Here is a 21,086-nt window from a genome sequence, read left to right as displayed (position 1 = left end):
GTTAGTGGAGAAAGGACAAGTGCCATGAACCTCTCCTACTAAACTCAAAGGAGTTTATTTTTGGTGGTATGAAAAGAAACAAAACCCAAAATGTTGTACCTTTAGTATCTTGTTCCATGTTGAGAAAAGGAATCTTATTAGCATTTGGGGAAAAGTCTTTTTATTGAAACTTCTTGTAGGTTTTACTTTAAGGCACACAAATATATGTTAAGGACATCTAGCCAACACATGTCCTTTTGAAAAAGAAAAGCTGCTCTTTGACCATCTGTGTTAATTTGTACCAGAAACTGGAGAGGGGAGACCCACATGGACGCCCTCCTGAGGAACCTGGTGTGTTTGAGCAGTTGTCACGCATAGCATCTGTCCCTTCTCTGATCTCTTCCCGAGATAGCTTGGCAGTTTACAAATGTGCTGGGGCGTCTCCTGCGCAGTTGTGTCACTCTTGACCTGTGCCGGGCTTTTCCCTAAAACTGCACCGTGAGGTCCTTAAGGACAGAGACTGTGACTTACAGGTACTTACTTGTGTCTCCTAGTTTCCAGCAGTAAATATGTATTAAATGAAAACTTGGCTGAGGCTGCATATCAAGGCTGGGAGGAAGTGGTGCCTCTTGGCAGGTTTTTATCCTCATGACAGATTACCCGTTCCTGCGTAATTGAAAGGAGACTCTGCCAGGCTTGAAGGCTGTCTCACCCTTTCCCAGGAGGTCAAGGAACAGTGCGGGCCGTGGGGTCGAATCAAGGGCATCACAGTTTGAGAAATCAGCAGACAGTTCAGAGGACAGCTGTCAAGAAGATAAAGAGTTTAGAAAAGAAGATGTAGGAAGAGGGGAGGGAAATACTGGGATTATTTAAAGCTGACAGGAGGAGCCTGGAAAAAGTGTGACAGGTACTTGATTTTTGAACATAGGTGGGGATGATCATATAGACAGAGCTTCTCAGCCTTCTTCGTGGTAGGCACTCTGAGGAAGAGTTCAGATTTACTGGGCCCCCAAGGGCACTCAGGTGAGGCTGCTCAAGACTAGATTCTGCCCTGGCTCTGACACTCCTGGGTCCCACCCTGCCAGCGGAAGGCTGAGGGGCTCCACAGCTTCCTACAATGTAAGCTATCCAGGCCTTGGGGGAGTGTTATGGACTGAATGTTTGTGTCCCCCCAATTCATATGTTGAAGCCCTAATCCCCATGTGATGGTATAAGGAGATGGGGCCTGTGGGAGGCGATTCGGTCATGAGGGAGGAGCCCTCATGAATGAGATTAGTTCCCTCATAAAAGAGCCCTCACAGAGCTCCCGCACCTCTGTTGCCACCATGTGAGGTTGCAGGGAGAAGGCAGCTGTCTGTGAGCCAGGAAGCAGGCCTCACCAGACAGTGAATCTGCTGGTGCCTTGACCTTGGACTTCCCAGCTTCTAGAATTGTGAGAAATAAATGTTGATGGTTTAAGCCAAACAATCTGTGATATTTTTATTACAGCAACCTGCACGGACTAGACAGGGATTTGTACACCTGTAAAGGGCAGGGACGGTCTATATTTTAGGCAGACTAAGAAAAAGTAGGATCAAAATAAAAAATGAAAGATTGGAACAAAAGGAGAAAACACTTTATTCCTGGATTTGAAAATACTGGATTGGTTTGTCAAAGGATCTGTGAGTGTGAGAGTGTGTGTGTATAACATGTCCCGAAAGTCTTTATACAGTTTAAGTTTCATTAACTTCAGAAAAATAAGTGCTACAAACTCACCCCCAAGATCATTTGACGGTTTAGTTATTTACATTTATTCTATATTTTATATAATTAGTTTTGTGAGTGTTGAATAATGAATTATTCATTTTAATTGCGCCAGCCTCTCAAAGATGGTAAAGGTTGACTGAAACAGAAACCGAAAATCTGCTATTTTGTATTCACAAAACCAAGTAAGCATAGAAGAACTTTAAGTTCTACATCTGGGTTCCTGTGGATTTGAGGACATATATGATCCTGAGTGTAAATGTCTGGGTACAGCAAAAATTCCAGGCAGCATTTCAGACTTTGAAAGCAATAGAATTGGTGAGACCCACTCCAGTTCTCCAAAGAGTAAAGGGAGACCCAGGTAATATCTGGGGTACAAATAAAAAAAGCAGAAACTTTCAGTAAGGTAAATATATGATATGATGAAAGGGTGGAGTTGGAAAATAGGGTGACAGGTAGGGCAGAGGGACCTAGAGGGCCCAGGAGGAGTGGAGAGAGCTGGGCTGGTGGGGGAGGGGCTGTGGGCACACCTCTCCATGCTGTCCCCTCCCCCAACCTCTGCAACCCTTTGTGACTCTTCAGTGCTCTGTGATGCAGGCCTGGGACTACAGTCAAGTGCCTGTGCTCTCAGAGCTCAGTTGTCTCAGGCAGCCTTGCGATTCAGACAATGGAGTTCAGTCAATGGAATGTTCTTTCATTTCTGAATTGCCCCTTTGAGTTGTGTCTGAATTGTGGCTCAGCATTGTTGGATACTGACCCCAACCTCACCATCCTGTGGTGGTTGCTCCTTCTGCTCCTGTGCTACCTGGTGGGGATTCCATCTTTACCAACCTTCTGGAAAGCCAAAGACTTCCAAAAGGTAAGGGACCCTAGGCAAACCCCCAAGAGTGATTCTTTATTCTTGTTTCCATTTCTATTCCCAATTTTAAAATGCGTTTGGTTGCCTCAGAGAGACACCTAAGATGGGAAGTCTGAATAGAGGATGGAACATCATCCTTGCAGGGGAATAGGCTGGGCAGGGCTAGGGGTTCAGCTGGGACTGTTTGCATTGGAAGCTCACAGACCACCTGGGTGTGGGGAGGATTCCAGGAAAAAAATCCCATACTCAGTGATTCTGTAGTCTTGGGTTGGGTTATTTAGAGAGTTTGGGATCTCTGCAGGAGAATGGAGTTCCCAGCAGTTGACTATGAGTCACATTCCCATGTCAGGCATCCCTCAACCAAGACTTCTGCGTGTCTGCAGATCAGGAAAGCAGCCTGAGCCCCTGCAAGCCTCTGAGCAGAGGCTGGAGCCCGGCTCTGTCCCAGGATACAGGGTCCTATCTGAGGGAGCACAGATGTGACTGTGGGCCTCAGAGTCTTTGCCTCTTCAAGCAAAAGACTTCTGACGGAGAATATCAAGTGTGAACCTTTTAGACAAAAATCTTTCTTTGAGTTTTTCAAGGAAGGAAAAATTGAAATTATTTTATCATCATTAAAAATTAATAAAAGTTACTACAATTAAAAAAATAAAATTAATAAAAAGAAAGAATACAAAGTTCTATTAATTAAAACAGAGAGTCATATTATTCTTGGATAATGAATATTTGAGTTTCCTAGAGAGAGGAGCAAGAGAAATGAGCCTCAGCCCCTCATTCTTTTCTTTTTGTTCTCAGCATCAGGGCAGAGCCAGGAGAAGGAAAGGTGGAACATCAAGAGGTAAGGTTCTGCCTATTCCACTTGAGCTCTCCAAGGGTGACCCTTCCTGTCCTTTCCAAGAGGTCCCAGGTCCTTACCTCTGAGGATGTCAGTTGCTAGATACAGTCCCTCTCAGACAATAGAGCCCTCACAGGAGAGGCTCATGGGGAGGCAGGTAGAACCTGAGACACTTCTTAGATTCCTGCTCTGCCCACCCCTGGGCATGAAGCAGTGCTGGGCCTGGGCAGTGGGTTGCCTAATAGGTGGCCTTGTGAGATGTCAAGAGTCAGAACTTCTGGCTCCTGGCTTTGTGAAAGTACCTTGACTTCCCGGATGATCAGATTTCTCCTTGAGGTAACCATTGACCTCTGTTCTTCACAAGGTGGTTTTGAGCATCACGTGAGATAACGTATGCGAAAGTACTTTATAAATGAAGCAACATACACATGTGAACCTTGTTAATATTATCATTGACCATTTGACCTCATCTACTGATTCTTGGTGCTTTCAGAATCTAACATCCCAAAGGTCTCCCAAAAAGGGACTCCGGAATAATACCTATGCTTCCACCTTCATTATATATAACCCAGTCTCTTGGTTTCCCAGGTTGGAGATATTATGAGAGGGAAACAGAGGAGAAAAGGAAGCTGATTTCTATTCTGAAAAGGTGACTAGTCTTTCCCCTTCTTTCCCGATCCCTCTTTAGTATGTTGTATGTAATTCCATGGATTCTGTGCAGCCTGTGTCATGGGAGGGGGTTGCCATAGGAACAGGTATGTGAATGAAGGCCTTGGGGTGAGGGCTATTGAGTGTATTGTGAAGTCATGGATGTAAGGTAATGGGAAGCTTCAGGTAGCCCCTCCCCTGCCAGGCCAGCAGGTCCTCCTTTTCTTGTTCTGGGCCTGGCTGTAGCTTTGTACCTCCTGTCTCCCACAGCCCCCTGGGCCAGCATCATGATACCATCCACTTTCGTCAACTGTTATGTCCTGACCCCTTCTGTGAAGTGTGTAATAGTGCGACTGCTGAGGTCAATCGGCTGCTGTTTCTGGAGGAAATGGAAGATGATACTTCCTCTGTGTCCTCTGCGGTTTCCACAGCTTCTGTGACTGAATCATCATTCACTCTGTCCTCTGCCTTCTCAGAAGTCCCTCCAGGAGGCCGAACACCAGCCCCTCTGCCTGAGCCTTCCCTACCACGCCCTCCACTCTCTCACCTAACCCAATGATGCCCTTAGCTGGCTTTCTTTCACCCTCAACACCGGGTCACTCTCTGTCACCAGAACTTTTTTCTCCCTTTGATTCCAAATTAGGGGACCATTCCCCACCCCAACCCCTTGCCTCTCCCCATTTCCCACCACATGACACTCAGACAGTGGATCCTGTTCTCCCCCTACATGCCGCTTTATCTCTGCATACCATCTTCTCTCTTGATCCCACGCATTCCCAAGACATCAACCCCTTACCAAATTTTTCCCAGACCATGAATCCCATGGATTCACTGGATTGTCATCATGTATCATCAACCCTGTCTGTTTCACCACTGCCAGACCGCCCTTAACCTGTGACTCAATCTAAATCAGTTTCCATCTTATTGAACCCTGTTCCAGAGAACTCATCTCCACATAGCCCTGGTGGGTTGTCCACTTATGTCCCAACAATCAGAGGCACTGACCCTTCAAGTCTGTCAGTTTCAGAATTCTGAATTGTGGTGGCAAGCTCATGCCAAAGACTTGTTCCCTTCCACATTGGCACCATATGATTTCAATCAAGAGTTTCTTGCCCTCCATTCTTCAGAGGCCTCTTTTGGGGGAGACCCTGCAGCCAACCTTGTAGAGCCTGGTCACCTCTTGTTTCTCAGCCCTGATGTCCTGGCACTCTGGGAGAGACAAGTCCAACAGAGAAGTGATTTCTTGATGTTGAAGGAAGGGACAAAGAGAAAGGGTTCTTTTCCAAAAGAACTTAGGGCAGACTACCAACTGAATTCTTCAGGGAAAACATTAGAGGCAATTGCTGATAAGCATGACTTGGCAGTCTCCCTTCCTTTTTGGAGCAGCAAAGGCAAACCAAAGGAGTTGCACCTGCACTAGCAGCCCTATATCCTAAGACCTCAGAGGATCATTTACAGCAAAAACATATCCAGCTCTTCTGGGGTCTCCCATCTCTGCACAGCGAGTCCTTGCCCTCTGCTATTCATGTCTCTGGTGACTGTTCCTCAATCTTCATTTTCAATAGAACCTCGAATGCTTCCATGGACCATGAATCCCCAGTACTTCCCCATCCTCTACCTTTGTCCTTGCCTGAAATCCAGCCTCAACCCTTGCCTCACACTCTGCCCCCATCCCAGCCCCTACCTCTCACTCAGGTCCAGGCACAGGCCCACCTTCAGTCCCCACTTTCAATCCTACCATCGGGTCCATTACCCCAGATTAGGATCTGTGGTGTTTCCATAGAACCCAGAATGAATCAGAGTCTCTCATCTCATCTGAAATTCAGCAGCTGGAATGGAACGTGTTGCAGAAGCAACAGGAAAGTTTGTGGGGTTTACCCTCTGTGGTCCAAAGATCTCAGGAAGAGTTTTGTCCTTCAACTCCGAACTCTACCACAGGGCCTCCCAGGCCCATATTTCAATCTCCATTCTTCCTGGAGAGTTTTCTCTTAGTGATGAGCTTCAGAAGAAACTAGAGCATCACATTCGAAAGGGGCTCATCCAACACCGGTGGGGCCTGCCCCACAGGATCCATGAGTCTCTGTCACTGATGATGCCTCTGAGGGATTTCTCAGAGATATCTGAGTTGTAGAGCAATCATGGACTCTCAGGCATCTCTGTGAACAAAAATGTAAATGTTGGATTGAGCCAACCTGGAAGCTTCCATGAGAGGGGCTCAGAACTGCTTTAGCTGGAGAAGGACATGGGGAAGGACCAGGGACATAGCCCAACGAATGGCCCAAAAGCTCATCTGTTGAGTGACCCAGAGAGCTCTTCAGATAAGGATCTGGGGTACAACTCTGAGAAAGACATAAACAGTCACATGGTGAGTCTGTCAGAAAAAAATTCAAGGGCCTCGGGGGGCAGCCTAGGTCAGAAACACCTTGAAAATGTTGTGGAAGTATATCTGAGCAAGAAGTTTGAGGAAATCAGTGATGGTTGGCTTCCTGGGACTGTGCACAGTTCATGGCATGCTATCAAGCAGACACTGCAGCTTTCTGACAAAGCCCACACCCAGATAAAACAGAGAAGTTTGCCACCATCAGTGGGTGGGCACTACTCCCTGGATACCTTCCAGTTTTCCTTAATTGATTCCAGTGCGCAAGAGATGCTGGAAGCCCATACTAAAAGGTTTCGTATGAGGATGGTGTGGGGCCTTTCCCGCAGGGTCCTTGAATCCATAGAGATCTTTAAATTGAAAGATGGCACATCCCAGTCTTTGTCCCATTCCCACTTTCTCTCCTCAACCAACCCAATTTCTGAGGTGGACTCCAAATCTGGGCTCTTCAAGCCCCTTAGAGGAAGCTCTAAATCTCCTCATGGAAACAAAGTGGGAAAAACAAATTCAGCCCCATTTTGATTGTCCTTTCTAGGCCACCTCACCTGTGGGCAAGGAAGGACAGGGGACCCTGACACAATCATGCTCTGGTATCATCCAAGAGGTTGGTATCAACCAAGAGGGTGTTCAGAGAAGTAAGGGTGCCAGACAGACTCTTCTGCCTGTCACACATGGCATCACAGGCAAAGCAAGTCAGAGATAGACTCGAATAGCAACAGATGTCCCCCAAAGCTGCCCACAAGGCAAGCTGGGGCTGGACATGAGCCAAAGGATGAGTATGATTTCCAGGGATACAGTAGAAATATGACAGATGGGGAAGAACGCAGAACCCTTTTCCATGTGCAACGTGTCCAGGGAGATATTCAGGGCCAAGGAGCTTGGTGCTCTTCAATCAAAAACTGGTGACATCTTGACAACCAGCAAGCTGGGAAGCTTCCAAATGGTAAAGGTGAATGAGAATAAGGTAGAACCTACTGTGACCACTGAAAGCCCCCCACCAAAAAGTTCAGTTCCCCAAGATCCTAAATCACCAGACCTTACAGAACAGCTGTTTTGTGGGTTAAAGTCTAAACTGGACAAGAGGGAGTAGAGCCAGGCCCAAGGCCAACCCACTGACAGGCCCATTGCCTCAGAGAGCTTGACTTACAAGGCCTCACTGACTCATGCCCAGGGTGTCTCCAGGGGGCACATGGGAGTTACCCAGGGGCTACACGTCCATTTGGAGGATAGAGGAATCAGTGTGGAGCAGTGGCAGGAGCCTTGGGTCTCTACACAAGTCTCAAGGAGATGCCAGATAAGAATTTCCCACCTGCTGCAAAGAGAGTGGGCCGTCTGGGCCCCAAAGCAGAAGAGCTTGGTGGAGGGGATGCAGGGTTGGGGACATCCAAACCTAGAAGGAAGAGTTTCCCTACTCAGGACATGGCATTAGAGGAGACACTTGGGAGTAAGTCTTCCCAGACCCCATCACAGAAGGGACAGCCTCCTCCTGAAAGCCTTTTCAGAAAAAAATGAAGCCCTTTTTGCAATGGCTTTATCCTGGGATAAAATGCAAAAGGCAAGAGAATTCCCACGAAAAGGGCATCCCCATGTCATCTGCACAGAGCAGAGGCCCAGATAAAAGCAGAGCTGCTTTTACCAGGACGACTGAAGCTCAGAAGATCAAGACAGATGCTGGGAAGTTCCAAGAGGAGACAGTGAGGCATATTTATGTGACTGATATCATCTGCCCTAGAGAGCCACTTTCCTCCGGGGTGAAGTTTGGAAAACTTGTCAGAAGGCAGAAGAAGTGCAGGCCCTGGCAGAGCCTCTCCAGGGACATCCTTCCCACTACAGGTCTTCCTCCTTTAAAGTGACAAACAGCAAGTCCTGCCACCATCAAGCTCTCTTTGCTGGCCAGAGTTATCCTACAAGTATTAGATGGATCTGAGACGAGGACAGACAACCCCAGAAAGTTGTGGTAAGGAGTGGAAGAGAATTCTTTTTGTGACTGTTTCCCTTATTAGAAAGTATTACTTAACAAATCAAAAGATATGGAAAGGTAGAAGGAAGAACCTTATAGACAACTCCCCGCTTCAAACAATTACTGTTAACGTTTTGAGGTATCTCTTTCCAGATTTTGCTATGTGTATTTTATTTATCTATTTTTTTTGCTGAGGAAGATTCCCCTTGAGATAACATCTGTTGCCAATCTTCCTCTATTTTGAATGTGGGCCACTGCCACAGCATGGCCACTGTCCAGTGGTGTAGGTCCACGTCTGGGAACCGAACCCAGGCTACCAAAGTGGAGTGTGCCAAACTTAACCACTGGGTCACTGGGACTGGCCCTGCTACACCTATTTTTACATTGCTTAAATAATATGTACTTTAAAAGAAAAACACACTATCCTAAACATTTTTGTTATTATAAACTTTCATAAATAACATGCTTGATGATAACATCCTATTAAGTGGTAGAATATTAAATTCTACGTTTTGTTGACATTTGGGTAGTTTGTAATTTTTTGAAATTTTAATATTTTGCTCACCATGTTTGATCATAATTGTACTTGCTTATGAAGTGTTCTATTCCAAAGTCCTATTCATATCCCAAACAGCATAAAGTTTTTCCTAAATGTCTGATTAACCCAGGGTTCTGACCTGGGCCAATCAGCTTTTCTTTTTCTCTAGCCTCCTTAGATGAGTTATCCACTCATGTGGTTAGCTATTTCAGTGCTGGATTTGTCGGAGTTTCAAGCCAATGTAACCAACTGCTTGTTAAACGTCCTCAATGTACATTCTTCCAAACTTAACCCATTGCCTTCCTCTGCCCCCTACCTTCTCTTCCTCTTGTATTCCCAGTATCAATTAGTGGTACCTGGACACCCAAGCAAGAAACACAAGAGCCATCCTATATTCCTCTTCCTTCATTTTCCCCATAGCTAGTCAGCTACTAGGGGATGAAATGGAAAAATATGCCAGGCAGACAAATCCTAGAGTTCTCACAGTCCATTGCATTCCTGCCAAATAGACTGTATCCTCTAGGTCATGAGATGTATTGTTCAAATTAATTTTTAATTCTATTAGTAATATATGTTTACATTATCTGAGCCAAAATTAAAACATTCTGATTAAGATTAAATATCCCATTCCACATCAAATTTTCAATTTACTTATTTACTTATTTACTATTTACATCAATAGAGTCTTGATTTCCTACTTGATTTGATTCAATCTATTATTATCAATATTTATTTTGGTGCCAAAATTGTAACAGGTTGAGCTAGTTAATTCAATCTGACTTCTGTGCTCTTCTGATTTCTAGCATTTCATACTTCCTGACACAACAGAATGTTTTAAGCTCCTCGTATATTTTTTCCAGCATCAGCCCTGGGTTCAGCCATTTCTCCGAGTAGCCCTGATTTCTTTAAAGGAGAATCGTATTAAGAAGTCAAGGTCAGGGGGCTAGATGTGCTCATTAATGCCACCATTTTATCACTCATTTTCCAGTTCTCCTGCATTTCCTTTGTTTCTCGTCCTGAGTGTTTTGGTCTACCCATTGAATTATGTAGGTTAATGATGTGTTGCTTTGTTTTCTCCTTATTTATTGTTTGTGTCTGTTCTGTTTTTTTGTTTAGTGGTTACCATGAGCTTTGTATTCAGAATCTTGTGTATAAAATAGTCCCTTTTCTGATGGCCTCTTATTCCATAGTCTAAACCGATTCAGTCGCTCTCCTCCTCCCCTCCTAAGTTGTTTTTCTCCCCTCTTATTCCATCTTGTGTTGTGAATTTGTGGTTAAAATGACAAGATTATCTTTATATTTGCTGTTTTTCTTCCCTTCATCTTTAATGCTATACTTGAGTATTTGCTATCCTATTTTGATTCTGTCTACCTATTTATCTCCTTACTCCATGCTTTGTGACCCCTTTCTCCCTTTTTTTCTTTCAGGTATGAGGGCCTTCTTGAGGATTTCTTGTAGGGAGGGTTCTCAAGGCTACAAACTCCCTTAGCTTTTGTTTATCTGGGAAAGTTTTTATTTCTCCATCATATCCGAAGGATATTTTTGCTGGACAGAGTATTCTTGGCTGAAAATTGTTGTCTTTCAAAGGTTTGAATATGTCATTCCATTTTCTCCTAGCTTGTAAGGTTTCTGCAGAGAAATCTGCTGAAAGCCTAATAGGGGTTCCTGTGTAGCTTATTTTCTTCTGCCTTGCTGCTCTTAGTATTCTTTCTCTGTCATTCATTTCTGCCAGTTTTACAACTATACGCCTTGTAGTAGGTCTTTTTACATTGACATATCTAGGAGATTTGGAAGCCTCTTCCACACGGATTTCCATCTCCTTCCCTAGGTTTGGGAAGTTCTCTGCTATTATTTTTTTTGAACACAGTTTCTGCTCCATTATCCTTCTCTTCTCCTTCTTGAATACCTATAATTCTTATGTTGCATTTCCTAATTGAGTCGGATATTTCACGGAGACTTTCTTCATTTCTTTTTAGTTTTAGTTCTCTCACCTCCTCTGTCTGGAGCGTTTCAACACATCTATCTTCGATTATGCTGATACGCTACTCTATGATTTCCACTCCAGCGTTCAGGGAATCGTATTTTGTTCCATTGTTATGTTTCATCTCTAATATTTCTGATTGATTCTTCTTTATAGTTTCAATCTCTTTTGTGAAGTAGCTCCTGAACTCATTGAATTGTTTCTGTACATTCTCTTTTATCTTGTTGAGTTATTTGATGATAGCTATCTTGAATTCACTGTCATTTAAATTACATACTTCTGTGTCCTCAGGACTGAATTCTGGGTACCTGTCATTTTCTCTCTGGTCTGTAGATTTGATATAATGTTTGATATTGCTATAGGGGATGGCTCTAGTCTTATGCATCCCGATATGCTTTAGTTGGTTACCGCCTATCACAACTGGGTGGGAGTCAAGAGCTGCATATTCTGAGTCCTCTGCGTTTAGCCAGGATCCCAGGCAGTGGAGCAGGGGAGGAGCAGGTGTGTGTGGGGGGTGCTTTCTCCTCCATGCTCTTGGGGCTTTCTCACTCTGCTCTCACTACCTGCTCTCTTAGGGTGTTGGTGTGATGAGGTCACCCCCATGAAAGCTCTCACCTCACTAGAGGTCTTCCCTCTAGGCTGCATGGGCCCCTGGGGGCCCTTGATGTTCCTGTGAACAAACGTCCCCTCCCCTGTTCCTTCCCTCTTGGGGGCCTCCTGGGGTCGCAGATCGCAGTTTATTCTGGGAAGGAGCAAAGTTTTCTCTAACCTTATTCCAGCTCTTCCAAGGGAGGCTCCAGCCTCTCCACCCTCCATCATATGGCTGCATGTGTCTCTCCAATGTTTTTGTGTTGTGTTAGGATGTCTTCTGTTGGAGTATGAATGTCACTTTTCATTTTATGTTGGAGGGGACAGAATCCCGGGCAAGTTCACTCTGCCATGATGCTGACGCTACTCAATAATTAAAACTTTTTATTTTGAGCTAAGATTCACATGCAATTGTAAGATATAGTAGAGAAATCTCATGTATGCTTTATTGTTTTCCACCAATCATAACATCTTACAAAACTATAGTGTAATACCACAACCAAGATATTGACATTGATATAGTCAAGATACAGAACATTTCTATCACACCAAGTATCCCTCATGTTGCCATTTTATAGACACACTCACTTTCCTTCTGTCCCTATCCCCAATCTGTTTTCTGTATCTTGACTATTATTGCTGAGTAGTATTCCATGGCATAGACGTACTATAGTTTGTTTAACCACCAGTTGAATCACAGCTGTGTGGTTTCCAGTCTTGGCTGTTATGAATAAAGCTTCTATGAACATTTGTGTAGAGCTTTTTGTATGAACATAAAGTCTTCATTTCTTTGTGATAAATGCCCAGCAATGTAACCACAGAATTGTATGGTAGTTGCAGGGTTAGTTTTTTAAGAATCTGTGAAACTGTGGCTGTACCATTTTACTTTTCCATCAGCAATATATGAGTAATCCAGTTTCTCCTCCTCCCGTGCTAGCATTTGGTATTGTAATTGTTTAAATTTTTTTTAACCATATAGTGACATTTTAATTTGCATTTCCTGAATGACTAAGGACAGTGACCATTTTTCATGTGCTTATTTGCCATCTGTATATCTTCCTTGGTGAAATGTCTCTTCATATCTTTTGCCCATGTTCTAATTGGGTTGTTTGTCTTTTTGCTGTTGAGTTGCCAGAGTTCTTTATATAATGTTGATATCAGCCCTATGTTGGATATGTGGTTTGCAAATATTTTCTCCCAGTCTGTCACTTGTCTTTTCATCTTCCTAACAGGGTCTTTTGCAGAGCAATAGTTTTGAAGTTTGATGAAGTTTAATACATCAATTTTTCCTTTTATGTTCATATTTTTGGTGTCACATCTAAAGACTCTTTGCTAAGTCTTAGGTCCTGAAGACTTTCTCCTATTTTTTTCTAAAAGTTTTATAGTTTTATGTTTTACATTTAAGTCTGTGATCCATTTTGAGTTAATTTTTATATAAGCTGTGAGACTTAGGCTGAGGTTCATTTTTTTCTTTTGGCTTATGGAACTGCACTTGCTCCAACACTATTGAAAGGCTATCTTTACTCCACTGAATTGCTTTTGTACTTTGTTAATATTCATTGAACATATTCACGTGGGTTTATCTCTAGGTTCTCTCTTCTGTTCCATTGATCTTTGTATCTATCTCCCCATTAATACCACAGAATCTTGATTATCATAGCTACAGTAAGCTAAGTAGACCTTAAAGTCAGGTAGACTGATTTTTCCCACTTTATTCTTCTTTTTCACAATTGTTTTAGCAATTCCAGTTCCTCTGGCTTTCCATATGCATTGTGGAAAATCTTGTCTACAAAAAAACCTGCTGGGTATTTGATAGCAATTATCTTAAATGTGTACATCAATTTGGGAAGAATTGACAACTTTAGTATATTGAATCTTCCAACCCATGCACATGGTATAGCTGTCCATTTATTTGGGTCTTCTTGAATTTCTTTCATTAAATTGTGTAGTTTTCAGCATACAAGTCCTGCATATGTTTTGTGAGATTATAACTATTTTATTTTTCAAGGATTGTTAATGATACTGCATTTAAAATTTTTTGTGTCTATGTACTCATTGATAGCATATAGAAATACAATCAATCTTGTAAGCTTGTTTTATATTCTTTGACCTTGGTGAACTCAAGTATATGTTCTAGGAGTTTTTTTTTTTTGTAGATTCTTTGAGATTTTCTATGTAGTCAGTCATGTCATGTACAAATTGAGGTAGTTTTATTTCCTCCTTTCTGATGTCTATGCCTTATTGCATTGGCTAGAACTTCCAATATTATGTTGAATAAGAGTGATGAGAGCAGGCATCATGCCTTGTACCTGATCTCAGGGTAAAGGCATTCAGTCTTTCACCACAAATACCATGTTAACTGTAGGTTTTCTTTATCAAGTTAAGAAATTCCCTCTTTTGCTATTTTTCTGAGTTGTTTTTATTATAATGAATGGATGTTTAATTTTCTCAGAATTCTTCTCCATTAATTGATATGCTTCTGTAATTTTTCTTCTTTAGCCCATTAATAAGGTGGATGCAATGAATTGATTTTCTAACATTGAACCAGCCTTGTATCCCTGGAATAAATGCTCCTTAGGTTTGGTGTGTAATTGTTTTGTTTTTCTTTCTTTCTACTTCTTCTCCCCAAAGCTCCTCAGTAGATAGTTGTATATTATAGTTGTAGATCCTCTGGTTGTGCTATGTGGGATGCCACCTCAGCATGGCTTGATGAGCAGTGCCATGTCCACGCCCAGGATATGAACCTGCAAAACCCTGGGCCACCAAAGCAGAGCACAAACTTAACCACTCGTCCACAAGGCCAGCCCCTGTAATTCTTTATATAGATTGCAGAATTCTGTTTACTAATATTTTGTTAAGGATATCTGCATATATATTCACAAAGATACTGGTCTGTAGTTTTACTATTTTTTACTGACTTTGCCTTGTTTTGGTATCAAAGTCATACTCACTTTATAAAACAAATTGGGAAGTGTTCCCTCCTCCTCTATTTTCTGGAAGAGATTTCGTAGAATTGGTGTCATTTGTTCTTTAAACGTTTGGTTAAATTCTCCAGTGCAACTGGATCTGGGTCTGGAGACTTTTTTTCTTGGGAACTAAAAATTCATTTCCTTTATAGTTATAGAGTTATTCAAATTTTTTATTTCATAGACCCTTACATGGGAAGAGGAGGAGAGGTTTCAAAAGACTGGAAAATAGAGTACAAAGTAGAAAAGTAAGCAGAGAGAAAAAGGATGGAGAATGGAAGCTAAAAGAGGGAGAGAAGAAAATGATTTCACAGAAGAAGCCTAGAATGCACAATTTCTGGAAGATGGCATCCTACCTTGGGTTTCTGCATCGAAGGTATAAAGCTCACTATTAGGTGATGACTTCCCCTAGAAGAGAGTCCAATACAGCATTATTCCTGGTTATTTCTGGTGGATCCCAATATTATTGAACATAGCTGGTACTTCAGGTTTACATTATCCGGGGACAGATCATCTTCACCAGCAGTAGCAGCACTAATATTTATTGAGCATTTACTATGTGCTATAAAGTCAACAAGCATTAGTTTCTTTAAGCCTTAAAAGAAATCTTGTGAGAGAGAAATGATTATAATCCCAATTTTAAAGATGGGAAATCTGAGGTTTAGTGAGCTTACAACTAGTAGACGATGGAGCCTGGACTCAAATCCCAGCAGTTGGACACCAGAGCTTGTGCCCTGTGTCTCATTTTACAGTACAGTCCATGTTCTTGGACACCTTTTCAAAATTCTTCCTGTTATAACTCCTCTCCCTCCACCTCCTCCTCCTCCTCCTCTTAATCTTCTGCCTGCCCCTCTTTACATGGATCCCACCCACAAAGTCAGGTTCTATCTTGTAAGTGATGGATCGTCCAATTCTATTTCCTATCATACAGCTGAGGTATTCCTACTGGTCATCTTTCCAGTGGCTACTAATCCAGTGAAATCAGTATCAGTCTTCACAGAAAATTCAAATACAGGGAACTGCTGCAGCTAGACTTCCATTTCCAAACAGGTGATTTGTTCCTTCCACGTAGTTCCTCCCTTCCTCCTTTCCCAGAAGCCTCTGCCTTGTCTAAACATGAGGCTTTCTATTCCAGGTTAGGCCCCAAATACACTGATCTATGGAGGCATGCTGCAGACATTTAGAGGGCAGTACATTCCTTTTCACTGTCTCTTTTCTAAATAAATATACCTCTATTTCAATCTTCCTTCCTGCTCTTCCCATAATCTGAACTCTCTCTGTCTTTCATCCAGTTATTTACCATCTCAATTTCTGTTCTGCTCATTTAAAAACAATATAGTCAAAACTGACGTGAGAAGGGGCTATTGCTTTACATTGTGCTCGTTTTAAATGGCTCATCCTTACACTCATGTAGAAAAATTTCATCCTGAAAAGTGACAGAGGCAGCTGAAATCCAGATAAGAGTTTCTCCGATCTTCATCTATGGAGGAGGTAGACACATTTGAAAAGAGGACACAGAGTTTTTCACTTTCAAAGTCCAATTGCAAATAAGATACATCCATGACCCTTAAAACAGTGGTTGCTAAGACCCTTAAAAGCAGTTGGGCAAAAAGATTCCAAGAGGAGATTGTCTTGTGGTTATGTATGATCATATCTCCCAAGTTATGAAGTATATTACATTTGCTGGCTGTGTGATTTTGAGTAGTTAATTTCTATGCAGCTGAGTTTCTTCATCTATGAAATGAGGACAATAAAATTAACTACTCCCTAGTGATGTCATGAGGAATAAATTATAAATATATCTTAGAACTTTACCAACCATTGGAAATTTAAATATGTGTTACCAGTATTTATCACCATTCATTTAAAATGCTAGACCTCCTCTTTCTTATTTTAATAGTATTAACTTCTCACTCATAGATCCTTCCTTCCTTTGCAAAGAATGTATTTATTTAGTACCTACTATGTGCCAGACATTGTGCTAGGCTCTAGAGTACAGTGGTAAGTAAAAAGAGAGAGTCTCTGGCTTCATGGATCTTACAGTAGTGGGGCGACCAGCAGAAATTAAATAATCATACAAGATCGTGTACATGTCCATGATACATTCTATGAGGGTTCATGAGCTGGTTGATGGTGCCAAGGGAGTGTAAAACACAGGGATTTGGCTTCACCAGGGAGGAGAGGGTCTTCCTCAAGTGTCCCTCAGGAGCTGAATGGGTTAAGAGGTAGAAGGTGAGTAGGAGATGATTTGGCAAAGCAGGGAGGGAGGAGTGTTTCACACAGGGGAATCTGGGTGATGAGAGCCGAGAGTGAGGAGGGAAGAATGTGATGTAACAAGAAGAGGGAAAAGCAGGGAGGCATAGATTATGCAGAGCTCTCTGGGTCAAATCAACTAGTTAAGTCTTTGGAGAAATGGGGAGCCAGAGAAAAACCTGAAGTTAGGTTTTATGTGTACATGTAGGATATTCAGATTTTAGTAGTAGTATTGGAGTTTTCAAAAGATTACTATGAGTATTACTGTGAATTAACAATGTGAATTAATGAATTGCTGTGAATTAATCTAAAGAATGGTTGGGAGGGAGCAAAGCAGGATGAGAGACCAGTTAGAAGGCTGTTGCCTTCTACGAGAGACGTCAGAATGGACTTTGCTGGTGGTGGCCAAGGAGGAGTGATGAGGATGGATGTGAGCAGCATTTATCCCTAACATTTGGAGATGGATGAGGTTGAGGTTGGAGCAGAGAAGCTGGGTGCCATGGATGACTTCATTAATTCTAATGAGACTGAACATTTTTCCTTTTGTTTCACTCCACTGCCCAAGAGGTCTAGGTTGGTATAACAATGTGGGTCTTTATTAGAGCTGGAATAGCCAGCACACCTGAAACATTTGAGAAAGACCACTTAGGCATTCTGATTAGCTAAAATAGAAGAGGAACTTGACCTGCAACCCATCTTTGTTTGGTTCCAGCTGCAATCACTTTCGGTTGCTCTCTGACTCGAGTAAACAACACTCCCTGTCACCTTATCCCTTTGACAGTCGTTCTGCTTCTCTATTTTCACTGGGACATGATTCTCACTGACAGTAGAAAGTGAGGCACCCAGACTTGTGGTTGTGAAAACACTCACTCTTCTCCAGAACTGTTAGCACTTCTGGAAAACCCATCCCAGTGCCAACCACTCTCTGGTCCTGAAAGGACTTGGTTATTTTTGGAGGTAGTAAAACAAATAATATTTTTAAAAAACCCAGGGGGCAGGCCCCGTGGCCAAGTGGTTAAGTTCATGCACTCTGCTTTGGTGGCCCATGATTTCGCTGCTTTGGATCCTGGGTGCAGACACAGCACTGCTCATGAGGCCATGTTGAGGCAGCGTCCCACATAGCACGACCAGAAGGACCTACAGCTAGAATACACAACTATGTCCTGGGGGCTTTGGGGGAGAAGAAGAAGAAAGAAGGAAGGAAAAAAAAGAAGATTGGCAACAGATGTTAGCTCAGGTGTCAATCTAAAAAAAAAGAAAACCCCAAGTGGCACTCTCTTTGGGATCAAAAGGTGCTCTGTGATAAAATGCTCACTAGACTTAAAGACCTGGGAGTAAACGGGGGCTGGACACTCCCCACTCTCTCTATGGGTCAGCAGAACATATCTGAGCTCAGTGAATTAACCCAGAACCAAGTGTCCTCCTCAGCTGAATAATTAGACAACAGAGGTGGCCAAGGTAGAAAAGCTAACTATCTTCTTTGGTCCCTGCTTTTGATTTTTTATTACAAACAAAACACAATCCTTAGGCAGATTTAAGAGCACAGGACAAAGACTGCTAGATGGTGAACCGCTGGGAGCGCAGCCCATGTTTTATGCTTCTTTGTATCCAAGCACATCCACGGTGCCTGTCACGTGGCAGACACTCAGGGAATGCTGGATGGATAAAGGATTCCTCTATGTTTTCATGGGGTACTTCTACGGTATGATGAGTTAATCATTTTTGGTCCCACTTGCTAGAGATGGATGCTTCCTACACTCCATATTAACTTTGAACACTATTTGGCTACAGAGATGTTCCAAAATGAACTAATAAAGAAATTAGTTTTAACACAATTTTACATATACGATTTTCTCTCTATATATTATCATTATATATATATATATATATATATATATTTTATAGATACACTTGCTGACTAGGTGCAGATATGGATGCTCTCCCTGGAAGATGCTTTTGTAACCATAGACTGCACTAGAGTCAGGTTATTGATGGGGAAGGTAGGGAAAGTAAAATAAAGCTCACAGCTTAATTTCTAGACAGGGTTGCTATTTTAAAAATGGGTTTCAGGTGCTTCTTGTGTACCTGGCACAGGCACTGGAGATTTTAAGGTGATCTGTGATCTGAAATGACCCAGAACATGGTCTGATGGTCCCCTGTGCTTTGAAGCAGTTGGCCTGTTCTCTTGATTGCTGTTCTGTACTTTCCCACCATCACTCCCCATCAGGGCCCCATTCCTTCTGCTCTGTCCTGGTGGAACAGTCCCCTGGCCTCCATTCTCGCACTACTCCAGCCTTGACTTATTGTTGCTAGATTACTCTGTTACTAGTTCTCAAACTGTGGTTCCCAGACCAGCAGCCTTTGCATTGCCTGGGAACTTATTAGAAATGGGAATTCTTGTGCCTTACCCTGGACCTACTCAAGAAGAAACTTTGGCTGTGAGGTGGGGCCCAGCAATTTCATTTCAACAAACAGGTTTACTTCCAAGCTGAGAACCACTGCCATACGTAGAGCTCAGTTCTGAGCATATCACCCCTTTGCCCAACACCCTTTATTGCCTTCCTGCCAACAACCACATAAGCGTGTGTGTGCGTGTCCTTCTGGCCAAGGCCGTCTGCAATCGAGCACCAGCTCCTGTGTCCCTATCCACAGAGGCGTGTTCCACACTGTCATCCTAATGGGTCACCTGCTCTTCCCTCTGCTTTCTTGCCTCCTCTCTGTTAACGCTGGTTCCTCTGCTAGCAATGACTCCTCTCCTCCCTCTCCTTGTAGAAACCTTATTCATTCTTTAAAGACATTAAGAAACTAATATTTAAGTAATTCATACCTGTGCCTTTAAGATCAAATAATACTGAAAGGTTTATATAGAACCATGACAGGCCTTACCCCACCTTGCAACCCCAACCCCTCTTTCCTATCCCCCAAGTTCCATGGCCCATGGAAAACCACTTTAGACATTTGTATTTTAGTTCTTGTGTTTAACCTACTTACATAACAAATACGCAAATGTAGCCGCCCCTGACATAGGAAGGGTTAATAATCACTGGAAAAAGCTTGCCAACAAACTGTGACCCGGAGGTGAGAAGGCCGGTTAGCCAATGACGGGTAAGACCCCCTGGGGGGGCAACCTAAGCCAGGCGGCGGCCGCCCGGGGGCACAGATGGAGAAACGATATCGATATCGGGAGCAAGAGGGACCGTTGCCTAAGAGACCTTGCCTGCTCTGAGATAAAAATATAGGAGCACAGCAACAACATGATAATATCAAAACAGAGGCCAAGAGAGGGCTCCTTGAGAAATCACTAAGAATTCTTGGCATTCGCTAATTACTTCATCCAGAACACCTGTGTATGTTTAACAGATGTAAGCTATGTATATATTGAAACGCTGGTTATAATAAACTCAGAGTGGCCATCAGCCCTCTCCGCATCTATCCTGATGTGTACATTGGATTGCGACACCGACATATGGTGACCCCGACGTGATCCAAGATCGGCGGCATTATTGGTGAGTAACGATATGGGGGAATTTCAACCGCCTTTCGGCGGTCCGCCGTGAGAATGATGGGCCAACAATTGGCGATTCAGCAGAAATTATACTTTAAGACACTTCAGCGGCTGCTGAAGGCGATTTCAGTTTCGGTTTCTCCCGCCGAGTCACAGAGGATATTGCTGGCAATATCTCTAAGCAACCGTGACTTGGCGTCGGGAAACTCGAAACGGGGCACACTCTCCAGTGCCCCGAAAAACCAAATTTGGGGAGCTCTCAATCAGCAGGCCGACTCTATGTGAATGATTTAGTGGCGGCCTCGTCAGGAAGTGCCGGAGTGGATCTCACGGCTTCAGAGACAGTCGTCATAGATTGTGTTGACGAAACTTTTCTTGTTCCTACCAATGTTTGGGGACCTTTACAATCAGGATATTTTGGGCTATTAATGGGATGCCCTAGCTCAGCTTTGAAGGGCTTAAACATCATTCCCGGGGTAATTCATGCTGACTATCAAGGTGAAATAAAAATCATGCTCCATTTATCTAGTTATTATGTGATAGAAGCTTTTACGAGGATAGCTCAGTTGATATTAATACCTTACTTGTCCCCTGCTCACGCCTCGATTTCAGTTTCGGTTTCTCCCGCCGAGTTACAGAGGATATTGCAATATCTACACATCGCCCCTGGTTCCCTGAGGATGGCACCTTGGACATTGAGTTGTGGGAAAGGGCTGGCAAGGCACTAAAGTCTCGCTTTGAGCATGGCCTTTTAAAGGATGTACATATCTTAACGACTTGGGGAACAGTACGTACTGCACTGTTCCTTTTGTGGGATCTATCGGATGAGGAAAACTCGGCCTCTTTACCCGAGC

The 21,086-nt window shown here is 43.0% G+C and overlaps 1 protein-coding gene and 2 pseudogenes across 1 annotated transcript; all 3 read left to right on the top strand.

The window, feature by feature from the left end:
* Nucleotides 1–2,292: 2,292 nt before the first annotated feature.
* Nucleotides 2,293–8,399, top strand: LOC138920360 (spermatogenesis-associated protein 31D1-like). The gene is made up of 4 exons (XM_070248475.1): nt 2,293–2,581; nt 3,377–3,419; nt 4,005–4,065; nt 4,335–8,399. The coding sequence occupies exons 1-4, from the start codon at nt 2,390–2,392 to the stop codon at nt 4,621–4,623; spliced, it is 585 nt and encodes a 194-aa protein (XP_070104576.1). The 5' UTR covers nt 2,293–2,389; the 3' UTR covers nt 4,624–8,399.
* Nucleotides 4,909–6,963, top strand: LOC111770102 (spermatogenesis-associated protein 31D1-like; annotated as a pseudogene).
* LOC138920395 (spermatogenesis-associated protein 31D1-like) lies at nt 7,024–10,372 on the top strand (annotated as a pseudogene).
* The last annotated feature ends 10,714 nt before the right edge of the window (nt 10,373–21,086 follow it).

The sequence above is a fragment of the Equus caballus genome, chromosome 23, assembly GCF_041296265.1.
Source record: "Equus caballus isolate H_3958 breed thoroughbred chromosome 23, TB-T2T, whole genome shotgun sequence".
In the NCBI taxonomy this organism is placed as follows: Eukaryota; Metazoa; Chordata; class Mammalia; order Perissodactyla; family Equidae; genus Equus; species Equus caballus.
Note: the sequence above shows the minus strand (reverse complement) of the source record. Positions and strands in the feature narration are given on the sequence as shown.

Excerpts from the sequence above, each read along its gene's own strand:
- LOC138920360 (XM_070248475.1), top strand. The coding sequence starts at position 2,390 with ATGGAGTTCAGTCAATGGAATGTTCTTTCATTTCTGAATTGCCCCTTT. Across the intron at positions 2,582-3,376 it reads AAGCCAAAGACTTCCAAAAG|CATCAGGGCAGAGCCAGGAG; the intron begins GTAAGGGACCCT and ends TTTTGTTCTCAG. Across the intron at positions 4,066-4,334 it reads CTGATTTCTATTCTGAAAAG|CCCCCTGGGCCAGCATCATG; the intron begins GTGACTAGTCTT and ends TGTCTCCCACAG.